Below are 13,226 nucleotides of genomic sequence, written 5' to 3'. Positions count from 1 at the left end.
CGGATGATCAGATCCCCACAAGCGGTCCAGAGCCACGCTCTGTGCTGTCACCCCTTTTCCCCGAACTCTCTCACCTCATTTGGCCCTGTCTGTCCCTGTCGCTTCAATTACTATTCACGACCACTTAAGTCCCGTGCTGTCCTTACGTGACCCTGCCTGTTCCCGTCGCTTCAATTATTAAATACTAGCTTTACTACCCGGGACTTGGATTCAACACGCCCGGCCGCCTTTGTCTCCCCAGTGGCGATGTTCACACACCACACCAGTTACTCGTGTGAGGCTGAGTCGACCTAGGGGAGACCCAGGACCGGTTAAAATAATCGTCACCGGTGGTGGCCGTGAGCGGGAATCGAACTCGGGTCGCCGGGTTCGTAGCGCAGCGTAGCGCTACCCGCTCCACTACGCGTTACGCTAACACGTGCGCGGGTCACATGACAGATGTGACGTCACAGCTCACTTGACGTGCCAAAAATCAATGCATTATTGAGCCCCCCCCCCCCACAAAAAAGTGTATTTTTATAATTTTTGCATGGTGTACAGTCTGAAAGTACCTACATGGCAAATTTACAGTTTGTTGCATGTCGGGAAGTACGCTCAACATTTTGAACAGACACACATAATCACAACTTGTTACACTAGCATAGAGTTAATGCTGCTGATCTTAGTCTGGCGTACGGGTTGAATAAAAAATATTTGTATATAGAAATTTTTTTAAGTGAAGAGACGGATGTTAAAAAAAACTTTGCGTGTTTATTTAGTTAAAAAATATAGATATTTTGTTGTTTACATTTTGGTTTTTTCGTTTTCACCGCAGCGCCTCTGATTGGTCCGCGTGACCCGGACATGGGATTTGATTTTGGCGGGAAACCATTTGTTCCTCGCCTTTCCCGCGCGAATCGCAGCTTCACTCTCTACGTTCGCGTTAAAACACGCGGACTATCAGTCGTTTTTGCCGGCAAGTTAGAAGAAGAAGTTGCTCTAGCCGTTGTAGTTGCAGGAGTTTTAGTTGTTGATTGTTTAACTGCGATTGGCGATGGACAAAGTGGAGCCGGGACGAGATGACTGCGGGTGAGACGTAAGGGGCTTACCCCATTAAACGTATGTTCGTATATAAAAGTATATGTTCCGTATATGTTTTATATGAATGATAATAGTGATAGTTTGGCAATTACTATACAAAAAAAACATCTAAACAACTTAACAGCAGGCACGCTAAGAGAAACGCGACGATCTACATCAATTCGTGTGGGCCTGGATGAGACGTTAAGGATTTAAAGTGGACAAGTTGTCTTTATTAATAAAAAACGAGAGAGAGAACATCTCCAGATGATGTCCAGTGTGGAGATGGAGCGGGCGATGAGATAATGTCACGCTCGACAGCAGTGGAGATGACAGCAGTGGATAGACCATGGCTCATTATAACAATATTAACGATTAACAGTAACAACAAAGTTAACGCAACATAACAATAACGCGGTACGAACATCCACATTGCTCAAGGTCGGCTTAACTCATTGGAGCGTGTGAAGTATTTACCGTACACGAACACAGTTTACGGTTTTATTTATTTGAAAATGAAGTAATTACAATCGTAGTCATCGTTCGTCATGTTCAGTCCACTGCTGGATTCCTTAAGTTGTCTACATGAACGGGGGACTGGGAAGTTTGCTGTAAAATTGGCGAGGTGGGGGGCTTTGTATGCATATACAGGAGTATATTGAACTTCTTTCGCACCGTACGTAGCCAGTCGTGCTAAACGGAGGTGCGGGACAGATTAACCGCTTTAGAGTGTTTTGGTCAGGCGCGCTTCGTCCGCTAGGGGCGTTGGGGCGTCGTCCCAACGAGCAGCTGCAGATTAAACATTTTTCAAATAAAAAAATACTTTTCTATCAAATATTTTGTTGTGTTTAAAAATATATATATAATTATTCTTTCAATGTGAATTTCCTAATGAAGATTACATTTTAAGTTCATATTAGAAACTGCTGCAACACCGTGCCTCGAGGCGGCTGTGAAGGCGTCCGAGTGAGAGGTATCTTCCGTTGAGATGAGCCTCTCGCATTTTAGCCCATTGCTGTAATGACGATGTCACAACGCTAGGTGGCACTGTGCAAATATAGCAGGTCACAGCCTACACGCTCTAGGTCTAAGTCTCTAGGAGAACACAACAGCAATGGTGATGGCAGCAGGTGCAGCAAATGAAGAATTCGCAACGAACAATGTGGAGTCACTCCTACATATTCCATTTGAAAGGATTTGTTAAGCCGTGTCGGCTGATATTTAATTGTTCTTTAGGATTTTGGTAGTGTCACAGGGTTTGTGTCGTATGGACTTGAGGGTCATGGGGACAGCATTCGAGTGCTTTATTGTTTTGTTTCATATCTATATATATAAAATCGCAAATCTGTCTGTCTGTCGGTCTGTCTGTGTGTGTGTCTGTGTATCGGACCATACGCACTTTCATTGGACGAAATGTCAGGGATTTGCGAGACACGATTGGTCCGGCGGTTGCCCCTGGCAACAGGTAGCGACGCATTCGCCGCGGGGTGGACGCCATTTTTAATTCCCGTTAAAAATAGACGCACGCATTAACACGCGACTCTGAGGTAAATTCATCAAAGTTTCACGTCCTCTTCACTCCCCCCCCACCACAATGTGTGCAATTACTATTATAGGGTCGGTAGATTATAAAATTATAGCGATTACACAGTATAATTGTAGCGCGGGGGGGGGGGGGGGGAACGACACCCGTACCCAGCCTCAGCCGGCTGGGAAATTTAGGCGAGGCCGGAGGCTCTGCACGGTACTAGGCCTCGACACCCCACCACACTATAGGCCGTACATACTACTGCACAGCGGCCGAGGAGATCGTGGCTGGGGGGGGCAGGGGTAGCAGCCCATCTGTGTATATATGTAAGGTTATTAAGAAATATATTTTTCACCCGGGCAACGCCGGGTACTTCTGCTAGTTGTTTATAAATGCCTATCGTTGGTAGATAAGACAGTTATATCACTTTCACGGTAAGACCAATAACATAACGAGGTTTTTCTTAATTAGAACACCATATTTGTAGAGGTCACTCAACAGCCACACCTAGTGGAAATATCACGAGCCGCCACTGATTTTGGTTGCTTTAAATTTTCACTTTAGCCACTCTGTTGAGCTATCATTTGTGGCCGGGTTGCTTCTGAAATGGGGCCATATAGCTCAGTGGGCCTTACCTGGTGAAATAAAACATTATTTAGTTTAAACTGCTTGTTAACGTTCCCCATCTTCCCGTGTCTCAGGAGTTCTCTGAAGAAGAGGGAAGGGTACCTGGAGTGGCCTGAGTACTTTATGGCAGTCGCTTTCCTGTCAGCACAACGCAGCAAGGACCCCCACTCCCAGGCAAGAGCGGTTAGCAAACAGTGGAATACTTATAAAGCGATAATATACGTACTAATTTGCTTACTTTTGTCATTCCAATGCTGGACCAAGGTCTCCCAGCGCCACGTCAGTTGCAGGCATTATTTGACCATACTATTTTAACACGTTGGTCATTGCGGCTTGGTGAAGTGGCAGCCAAGGACTTGTTCAGATATCACTCACCATCTACGTTAGCTCTGGCTGGGAATTGAACTCGGGTTAACAGGTTTGTAACTCAGTGCGCTTACCCGCTGCACCATCGCTGTGCCGCTAGTACTTGTAATTTTACTGAAATGCTCGCACGTCTTCAGCAACCCACACTGACCAGCACGGTCAAGTATGGTAAAATAATCTATGGTGACTGACACTGCATGGGGAGGCCCTCATCTATCCGTGAATTAACAATAGGGCTGTACATGTGCATTTGTAACTTCATTGTGTGTGCGCGCATGTGCAAGTTTTCACATAAACATATATGACCGTGAATGAAATCTCACTGGAGCCAGGCTGCATTACATTTCCGTGCGTTTGCACATGTGCAGGTGGGAGCGTGCATCGTAAGTCCAGAAAACAAGATTGTTGGCATCGGCTATAACGGGATGCCCAATGGCTGTAGCGACGACTGCCTGCCCTGGGTTCGCACTGCACCCGACTGGATCGACACCAAGTACCCATACGGTGTGTGACTGCCTGCCAAGCCACGCACGAAGACATACACCCAGTCACTCAGGGAAGACCCATGTAGCTGCTGTCCAGGCTTCCACAGTCACCAAGTGGATACATATCCAACCTTTCAAAAGACACCAACTCAGTTACTCCCAAGACTCTGTCACTCGGACATCCATGCATAAACTAAGTCACTTTTCAGACACCTGCCCGCTCGCTAATCACATGCTCAGCCAGACACTTTGTGGTTTGTGCTGTGGTAATCCTCCACTTAAAACAAAACAGAAATCTACGTTGTTAACTAGCGATACAAAACCCGTGTCGCCACATCTCAGTCCCTTTGGTTGCCAGTATACTGTGTCCCATACGTGTATATCCCACCTGTGTGGCCTCTGCCATCCTGTGTTCACATGTGCCGTGCTTGTCGTGTTCCGTGTGTGTCTGTGCTCATGTACGCGTGTCCCGTCCGCGTCTCTCGCATACCATCGCACGCGTGTGTGGGAGCAGTCTGCCACGCGGAGCTCAACGCCATCTTGAACAAGAACAGTTCAGATGTCCGAGGCTGCATTATATACGTGGCGCTCTTCCCCTGCAACGAGTGCGCCAAGCTCATCATCCAGAGTGGTCAGGCACACACGCCCATGCGTATGCATGTGTGGACACACTATGCATGCACCTACGTACATGAACACATATACCCATATGAAGACACACCCGCACAGATGTATGTGCAGACACGCATCAGTCGAATATCTCCCTTATAGTGAACACCTATTAAGGCCGGCATTGTACATGAGGGGGTGTGTGGCCAGCACCGTGCCCGACCGCCTTTGTCTCCCCAGTGGAGGTGTTTACACACCGCACCAGGTACTAATTTAAGGCCAAGTCGATCAAGAGGAGGCTCACTCTCAACTGTGATATAGCTGTGACCGAGAATAGAATTTGGGTAGCCTGAGTTCGATTGAGGGGAGGTCTAGGACTGATTTAAATTATCGTCACCGGTGTTGGAGTAAGAATCGAACTAAGGTCGCTGGGTTTGTAGCACAGTGCACCGACCACTCCCCACATGTATCAGCAGAAACACATAATACATGCGTGCACTGGCACACATACATACATACATTTCTTTTTGTATCTTTTAGACCTTTTGTGAGTTTGTTGATTCGCAACACAAAGATGATTGTGGTGGTGTCACGTGACATTAAAGACATGTTGGGAGGACCAATCCAATGGGCTAATTAGTGTGTGCAATAGGCACTTTTTATGACTTTCATTTGTTCAAAGGCTATATCCAATTTTGTGAGTTTTTCCATAATGTACAGATAATATAAGAATTGGTTACTGAATATCCCCTGTATAGGCAGACGTTCATACTGTTTGGGCAAGTGCTGTTATTGAGTATCTGTTAAGGCCAGCAAGGCACATTATGTAGTGGTGTGGCCAACCTTTGTTTGCCCAGTGCTGATATTTACACATGGCACCTGGCACTCATTTAAAGCCGAGGCGACCTAGGGGAGTCCCAGGACCAGTTCAGATATCACTCATAACTGGTTTGAGCTTTAGCTGAGAATTAAGCTCGGGTCGCCAGGTTAGTTGGTAGCACAAGGTGCTAACATCAATGCAAGCCATCATCATCCTCATCCCTCTGTTTTTGGCACATGGAGCATTGTTATAAAATGGTGTATATTTAATAATCACACATTTTTTTGCGTCCTTTCTACATTTGTTTGCTCAATTTTATGTATTTGCATAAATCACGTAATCTGTTCTCATGGACGATTTATTTAACGTATCTTGAGTGTAAGAATCAATAACCGATTCAATACATCTGTTTACTTGGAATATTGTGTGACTGTGCAGGTATCCGTGAGGTCGTGTACCTATCGGACAAGTACCACGACCGTCCAGAGATGAAGGCATCGCGCACGCTGCTCAGCATGGCTGGGGTTAATTACAAGTGAGGACCTCTCTTCACCTCCAACGTTTTCGAAACTAAACAAAATTTTATTTTACCAGGTAATGCCCACTGAGCTATATAGTTCTTCAGAAGCGACCTGTCCACAAATTATAGCTCAACGAAGTGGCTTAGATCGCGTAAATATATAAAAGTCGTTAAAACCTGCCACCAATCGATACAGCCAACTAGTAAGGGTTGTCATGTAAACAGAACATGCCAATTCGTCACTAGTACAGCACACCGGTATCAATGTTTTAATGCCCTGTAGATTTGTGCATCAATGATGCACTTAAATATTTTATTTCTGGGACACAATTTTTTCCAGGGGTGTACTTAACTCTGCAACTGGGGTACCAAACAATCCTAAATCAGTGCTTCTCCGTGATGTTGAAACGCAGCGAGGACGATTGCGCTGAAACCCTGAACGCTCGTATGCACCGTAGTGCATCGTGTACAGCTCGTCGAGATGAGTCGACTGCCGCATCGCCGACCATCGACAGACTAAAACTGACTGCATCACGGACATTATACGAGAGCCGGGGTACTATGGTCCCCTGGGGTACCGCCATCAGGTTCACATTCAGATCAAGGATGGAGATCAATGCAGGCCTTAATCATCTCCATGCCTCATTGTTTCATGAACATCAGTATCACCAATGTGTGCGAAATCAGTATGAATCGTCTCCTTGTTAAATTGTCCCCGGCATAGGAATGAGGGATTCTCAAAAATAACACAGCCCCATTTTCATTTAAACATGGAAAATTTAATTTTGTAGTGTAAAATACAGAAGGGTAACGTTTCGAACAAGCCCTGCCTGTGATAAGAAAATTACTTGGAATACACCCCCATCTCGTCATATCTTGGAATATAAGCAAGGATGAGCCGAGATAATGCTTTTATTGGTGACCTCCATGCGGGTGTTTTAGGATGCTGTGGGGCTACGTTGTCAGCGGAGGGTAGTACTGCAATATCCTTTGTTGTACTGCACTATGCCAATGTCCATGCTCCCCACCTTCACCAGCTCGCACTGACCACCATGGTGAAATGATATGATCAGGCCTATATAAGACTTTGTTTCAGTAGCTTTCTCTCACCTGAAGATGGTCCCTTGTGTTGCGATCGAAACGTCGTGATCTATTAATTTTATATCTACGTGACTTTACCGAAAGAACCAGAGTATGGATTCCTGCAATCACTAATGCTTCAAGTCAAGATTGAAATATGATCAAATAACCCCAATGATCCATGTGGCTTAAAAAAAACCCTCATCCTTCAAATGAGCAGTGTGTCGCGCATAAATGTTCTCACACAAACCCATGTCTCCCTCGCAGGCAGCTGTCCCCCAAGATGAAGAAAATCGAGATTGACTTTGACGTGATCAACTCGCCTGGGGGGATTAACAACATCTCGTAGCAAGGGTCACCCCCATGATTTGTAGAGCAAGGCGAGAGTGGCATCATCCACTGTTCCTGTGCATGCAACCGTGTATTTGCGAGTTTAGATATGAGCACCTTATGTGGATGTGGTGCTGCTGTTAATCGCCAGGATTTGGGGTGGGGGACAAAGATGGGCATGTGTGGTGCTGGCCTTCCTGCTGCCATGCACGCACTGTCCCGGCCTCAACTGGCACTTGCAATATGCTGTGTAATCAGATGTAGTGACAAGGGCATGCTTTAGTGGCAGTCTTGTTTTAAGCTGCACATTTATTTATTGTTGTGGTAGAGTCAGGTCACTATTTGCTGCTTCTGGGATATTAAGACTTTTAACATGCTGTTTTAGGAATAAACATGTCATTTGTGTAGGAATGCTTCACAGAGTCACAAGACGTTTTCAGGGGGTTCTCCATGGAGATGTTTTGCCATTTTTTTGGGTGGGAACAAACGCATGCGAGCTAAATTCCTACGCCTAAGGAGGTAATGCTCCTAATTCTGTAATGTCCGTTAACCTGTTTTATCGTTCTCTGCTCGGTGGGATGTCACATTTTAAGAATTTACGAACTTTTGCTTCCAACTTACTGGTTTGCAACTCCGTGCACTGTTTTAGCTGACGCGAGTCTGAGGTGCGTTAAAACAAGACACTATATGTTAGGGTGGGAAACATTGTCTTGTACGAGGCCCATTTAGTATTTTAAAATACCTTTGGCAGGCCACACATTAACACAAACCTGTCACTTGTCATTGCAAGAGGCCTGAGTATAATTCAAGTGTTTTGTAGGTTGAAATACTTTACCAAAATAGTGTGGCTAATATGCAGTGCTCTGGTAGGCCTCATGTGGCCATGTACAATAGCCACTCTTACACAAGTACAGTAACTTAAACCTGCTTTGCTTCGAGATCAGGCATTTCTGGTGGTTTGTTGACATTTATTTAACACGAAAGAGTAGACATTAGAAACGCGTGCTTTTCATGTGAAACGAATACATCACTGCCGTTTGAGACTCCAACTTTGAACCTGAAACCAGTCTAATAAATGCATGAAGGAAATTATCATCTTCCAGTGTTTCAACTGATCCTCATGGTCCACCTTTTCACTACTCCCACTTTTGAAACCAATTCACTGCACACTAAAGTTTGATGGTTGGGAATCACACTTACATCGAGGTGGGGGGTAAGATCTGTTTTGAAACACTTATCTCATCCGTATGTAAAAAAGTATGAAATATTTTAGCTCTACAATGAAGCCGCTTGCATTTGTTGCAATAATTTGCTTTAGTGGCAGACAAACTTTGCAAGGCAATTCTTGTGGCGACATCTTTACACGTGGTTACGCCACTTCATCTCTCCATTAACTCCAGTTTAATACACTTAGGTTTTTGCTTACATTAGAAGCTCTGAATCGAACTACGGCATGGTGGGGCGCAGAACGGAGAGATCACAAGAAAAGCTTTGGTCAAGCAAGATGCACATGTGTACAACACTTTTAATCGCATGTGCACACGTGAAAACAAATTGATCTGTGAGCATAGGTATGGGTGGATGTGTGCTCTTGAGGAGATGTGTACACTTGTGTACGTACAAGTGGGTGTGCACAATTGGATGTTTTCGCTTCCCCACGATGACTCCTACAGCAGGCCCAGCTGCTTCTCCATCATCACATGCGGCTCCCCCATTGCCTCCGCATATTCTGGGTCTGCATGTACACAAGTACAAACACCATCATAAGCGCACAAGCACAGTTAAACCACCATCACAATATAATTCGGCTATATATATAGCATCTAAATGCAACTACATCTTGATGAATAACAGGAAGTGAGAATAATATTTTTGATAAAGGCAATCACACCTCCGATTAGCATGGTTGCCTATGTACGGTGTGAAAGAAGTTCAACGTACGTAGAGATTTTAAACAGGTTTTAAGCCTGGAATTCTGCAGGCAGTCAACAGCACAGATAGCAGGAGTAAGGAATTTCCAGATGGGACGGCTAAGGAAAATGAGGCCGACTTGGGAGCTTAAATTGAATGCCTTCCTTAGTTGCTGAGTGGGCAGTGTGGAGGGAAGGGGTCAGGTATTCAGATGGAGAATCTCAATAAGATGAGCGCTATTGTTAAGGATTGCATTATTTGTGATATTCGATCTTTGGGTGCGGGTGAAAAGTCCGGCATCACATACAGCACCATGCGCATATATATTTTTCCCACATACACATGATAGCTAACATAAAAAAAATCGAAATTACTGCACAAATCAGACGTACACATTTGAGTTTAGGTACAAAGGAGAAACCAAACACAATTTAGTACCAAGTAGACACTCAGGGTTTCCTGCATGCAATAATTGTGTTTGCACACACTGCAGCATGGGTTAATATACGTACCATTCAGAACATGCTCGAAGCCCAAATAGTCATCGAAACCCCTGATGGTGTCCAAGGCAACCCGAGAGCTCTGAAGGCAGGGCAATCTTTGCACCTGCATTCACACAAGTTAAATTCATTTTTAAAGCGCTATTATACAAATACCGAGTGTCCATGTGCCAGCCCATGTAACTCAAGTTGGTCATCCCATTAAAAATAGTTAAGTCATCATACCACTGAACTGTACAACTGAGTGACTCCGATTAAAAATATAACTAACCAGATTACCTGGTAACAAAGCATATGCATGGGCTAATCCACTCAGAACAAAGCAAGTTTCCTCCCTGTCAATGCATCCCATCTGATTTTGCAACTCGAACACCCACATCTGACACAGGCACACACTTCTTCCATTCCATCACCCCATGCTCATATTTACACGTCTTGTAATTCATGCAGGAAAATGCCAATGGGTTAAGACTTTCTGGAAGGGTACCGTATTGAGATGTTTGAGCAATGTTGCGTGATTTTGCATTCATAATAAAACCACGCATAGATAAGTGGAGCACACTAAAATGCTATACTGTATATATACTCTTTGGTTCTTTCTGTAAAGTTAATTTCCGCATCTCCAGCGTTCCCAGCCTCCCACTTCCAGCCCCACCCACTCCCCCCCCCCCCAGCTTCACGTCCTCTCTCCCCCTAGCGCTCATGCAGCGCCCCCCTACCCCACACCTCTCCCTCTCCCCCCTTGCTCCTCCCCCCCTCTTTCTTACCTATATAACCTCTTGCCACGGCAGCTCTCTCGCCCACTGCATTGGCATTGTTGCTGCATTGGCACTCGTGCACTGCCCATGCTCCTGGTGCTGTTGATACACTTGGGCTATGACCATCCCCAAACCTTTATAAACGGGTTGCCTTTAGAGGCTGACTCCTTTGCCTGATGACGACCGCTTGTGTTGCGATCGAAACGTCATGATTAATTTTATTTCTACCTACGTGACTTTACCGAAAGAACCAAAGAGTATGGATTCCTGCAGTCACGAAAGCTTCAAATCAAGACTGTATATATAATCTTCCAAAACATACTTGCTGTACTGCCACCTTAAGGAAACACCGCACTGCCCTTCTAGTAGGCAGGGTCATGTGTGCATGATCCACAAACTCCACCTCTAGATTGGAAGAATGGAGGCGTCATTGCCGAGACGTCCCTCTCTTGTGTTCCTCACGTAGCCGTTCTCACCCATAACCCACCTGTGAGGTAGCTCTCATTTCCATTTGCAGACGCAGTGGTGCATGCAGACCCTGAATCCGTCGTAGCGTCTGCAGTGACAGCTGCTGCTCTTGCAGGTCATACTGGGGTGAGAGGACAGGGGTCGTGGGGGGTATTTAGGGGCATTGACACAAGCGCTGCGATTGGCGAAAAAAAATAACTAAATCTTGACATCCCCCTTGTCCTCCAAAATCAATCTTTACATTCAATTGAGACCTTACAAAAATCCGCAGCGAATTTTACAAATTAGTTGCAAGAGCAAATGGCATTGAATTCCAGAGTACTCGTCATTTAATGTATTTCAAATGCATTCTTAAAGCATTATTTCACTTTAAGATAATTGATTATTTTGAGTGATCGCTACTTACGTTAAAATGTGTTCTTGTCAAGTCAATAAAAATGTAGCAAGTTTGCATTACAATAAGCACTAACCCTGTAGCTCCATTCCGGGATACTGTGATTCGTGAATCTTTAGCTCATTAAAAAACCACTGCGTATATTGAGCTTTCTTCGCACCGTATGTAGCCAACCGTGCTGGTGCCTCGGCCCTTCCAGCTTATGGGATTCAGTTAAATTGCATTGCCCGCTCACTCAATAGCTACGCCACCAAGGCAGGGTGAGTAGGAAGGTTACGTACTTGCTTTTCGGAGGCTTCTAAGGGATGCGCAGCAGTAATGTTGTTTCGCACGCTCGTAAATCTGAACGAACAAAAGCATAGCCACTATATCAACAATGACACAGCTGCTATTCAAGTATATAGGTCAGCAATTATATAATCGTGTGGCCACCACTCAATCTCGCTTCCAACAAGTAGTTAACACAACCAAGGCATACCTACCATTCGATCAAACCACCACCCACCCAATGAAAGCCACTGCTGTTATTAAACACTCGTAATCACAGCCAGTAAACAGGTGTACGAAACTTCACACGCTACAGCCACTGCACAAGCAATACATCCATAACCCACACAGGCATCACACACTATTGTATTTGTATACAATGGTAGAGATGTGATTGTGCGACAGGCAGTACGGTTGCGTGCACGGTGATAGTTCTGCAACACTCGTGGCATTGGTTTTGCATTCGGTCAATTTGGGAAATGTGTATTCAATAACGGTGCAAACAAAGTTTCCATCAATAAACTTGTATATCTCTCAGTATCAGGGGCCAAGGCAACGTTATATTGGAAACCAGCAGATGTTCCATGTAATACTTAAAAGTCTGAACATGTATTTGCCACTCAAGTGATTTATAGCAACGCTACAGCCCACGACGCCCTCGTACCTCGTGAGACGTTGATCACTTCCCACCGTCAACCATCATTAACCATTATTCCCAGTCACCGTTCATCATCCCTACTGTTCTCATGACAGCCCCCCCCCCCTCGCGCTGGAAACGTACCCCTCGCGCAGGGTGTCGTGAGCACCGTAGATCCCCGCCTCCACGTGCGCCTCCAACGCCTCAGTATCCCGGGACAAAGCACGAAGGCCCGCGACGTTCTGTTGGGCGACATCACCACCACCACCCTCGTCATCATCATCACTCGGCCGAAACCAACACCACTTGTCTTGCCAATGCGCTCCAACGTTCACAACGCGTCGTCGTGAGTGACACAATTACGAAGACGTTTCACTGCAACAATCAACATCGGTACCACCATATTAACATCACCACTACTGTCATCGCCACCTCAAGTCACAGCCATCACAATCGCCTCCACGACGACCAACAATAACAACACCGCCACCAGCGCAGCAACCACCACGCCATCTGCGGCCTGCTCCCGCAGGCTCTCGACTGAGCGCCAATGAATCGGCGCTTCTGTCCATCTTATGCCTCCCCTACTATTATCGACCCCTCTGTCATCGCGCCCTTCCCTTCGCCTCCCCAAAAGAAAGCTCACCATTGCTCGCAGGTGACAAACAAACAAGCAACAACAACAAATTTAGGAAAGAAGGAAAAACGAAGCGAGTCCGGGTGGCGGAGCGCGGTCCGGTCTGAAGGCGGGAGGGGGAGGATAAACGGGCCGTGATGTCATCACGCACGCGGCACGTCATCGCGCACGCCGCGACGTCATTGCGCACGCGACGACGTCATCGCGCACGCGGTGACGGCATCACGCAC

General features: G+C 45.8%; 2 protein-coding genes across 4 annotated transcripts; one reads left to right on the top strand and one right to left on the bottom strand.

The window, feature by feature from the left end:
• Window positions 1-859: 859 nt before the first annotated feature.
• Window positions 860-7,877, top strand: DCTD (dCMP deaminase). Of its 3 annotated transcripts, none has more exons than XM_061560107.1 (6): window positions 860-1,068; window positions 3,289-3,388; window positions 3,949-4,084; window positions 4,580-4,696; window positions 5,933-6,029; window positions 7,362-7,877. In XM_061560107.1, exons 1-6 carry the CDS (start codon window positions 1,034-1,036, stop codon window positions 7,441-7,443), a joined length of 567 nt encoding a protein of 188 aa, XP_061416091.1. In that variant the 5' UTR covers window positions 860-1,033; the 3' UTR covers window positions 7,444-7,877. The 3 variants fall into 3 exon arrangements, with proteins under 3 accessions (XP_061416091.1, XP_061416093.1, XP_061416092.1); XM_061560109.1 differs by lacking the exon at window positions 860-1,068 and adding an exon at window positions 1,078-1,098; XM_061560108.1 differs by lacking the exon at window positions 860-1,068 and adding an exon at window positions 2,529-2,606.
• A 1,048-nt stretch (window positions 7,878-8,925) lies between these two features.
• On the bottom strand, window positions 8,926-13,164 carry POMP (proteasome maturation protein). Its single transcript, XM_061560111.1, has 6 exons — window positions 13,006-13,164; window positions 12,504-12,601; window positions 11,737-11,797; window positions 11,081-11,182; window positions 9,848-9,941; window positions 8,926-9,159 (listed from the first exon to the last, which is right to left on the bottom strand). The coding sequence occupies exons 1-6, from the start codon at window positions 13,006-13,008 to the stop codon at window positions 9,092-9,094; spliced, it is 426 nt and encodes a 141-aa protein (XP_061416095.1). The 5' UTR covers window positions 13,009-13,164; the 3' UTR covers window positions 8,926-9,091.
• Window positions 13,165-13,226: the final 62 nt, after the last annotated feature.

Source organism: Lethenteron reissneri, chromosome 26 (genome assembly GCF_015708825.2).
Source record: "Lethenteron reissneri isolate LAM-NWPU_2019-01 chromosome 26, ASM1570882v1, whole genome shotgun sequence".
NCBI lineage: Eukaryota > Metazoa > Chordata > Hyperoartia > Petromyzontiformes > Petromyzontidae > Lethenteron > Lethenteron reissneri.
Note: the sequence above shows the minus strand (reverse complement) of the source record. Positions and strands in the feature narration are given on the sequence as shown.

Coding starts and splice junctions, on each gene's coding strand:
- POMP (XM_061560111.1), bottom strand. Junction 11,798..12,503: donor CACGACACCCTGCGCGAGGG/GTACGTTTCCAG, acceptor TTGTTCGTTCAG/ATTTACGAGCGTGCGAAACA. Junction 9,160..9,847: donor CTTCGAGCATGTTCTGAATG/GTACGTATATTA, acceptor GTGTACATGCAG/ACCCAGAATATGCGGAGGCA.
- DCTD (XM_061560107.1), top strand. CDS start 1,034: ATGGACAAAGTGGAGCCGGGACGAGATGACTGCGG. Junction 4,085..4,579: donor CGACACCAAGTACCCATACG/GTGTGTGACTGC, acceptor GTGTGGGAGCAG/TCTGCCACGCGGAGCTCAAC. Junction 4,697..5,932: donor CAAGCTCATCATCCAGAGTG/GTCAGGCACACA, acceptor GTGACTGTGCAG/GTATCCGTGAGGTCGTGTAC.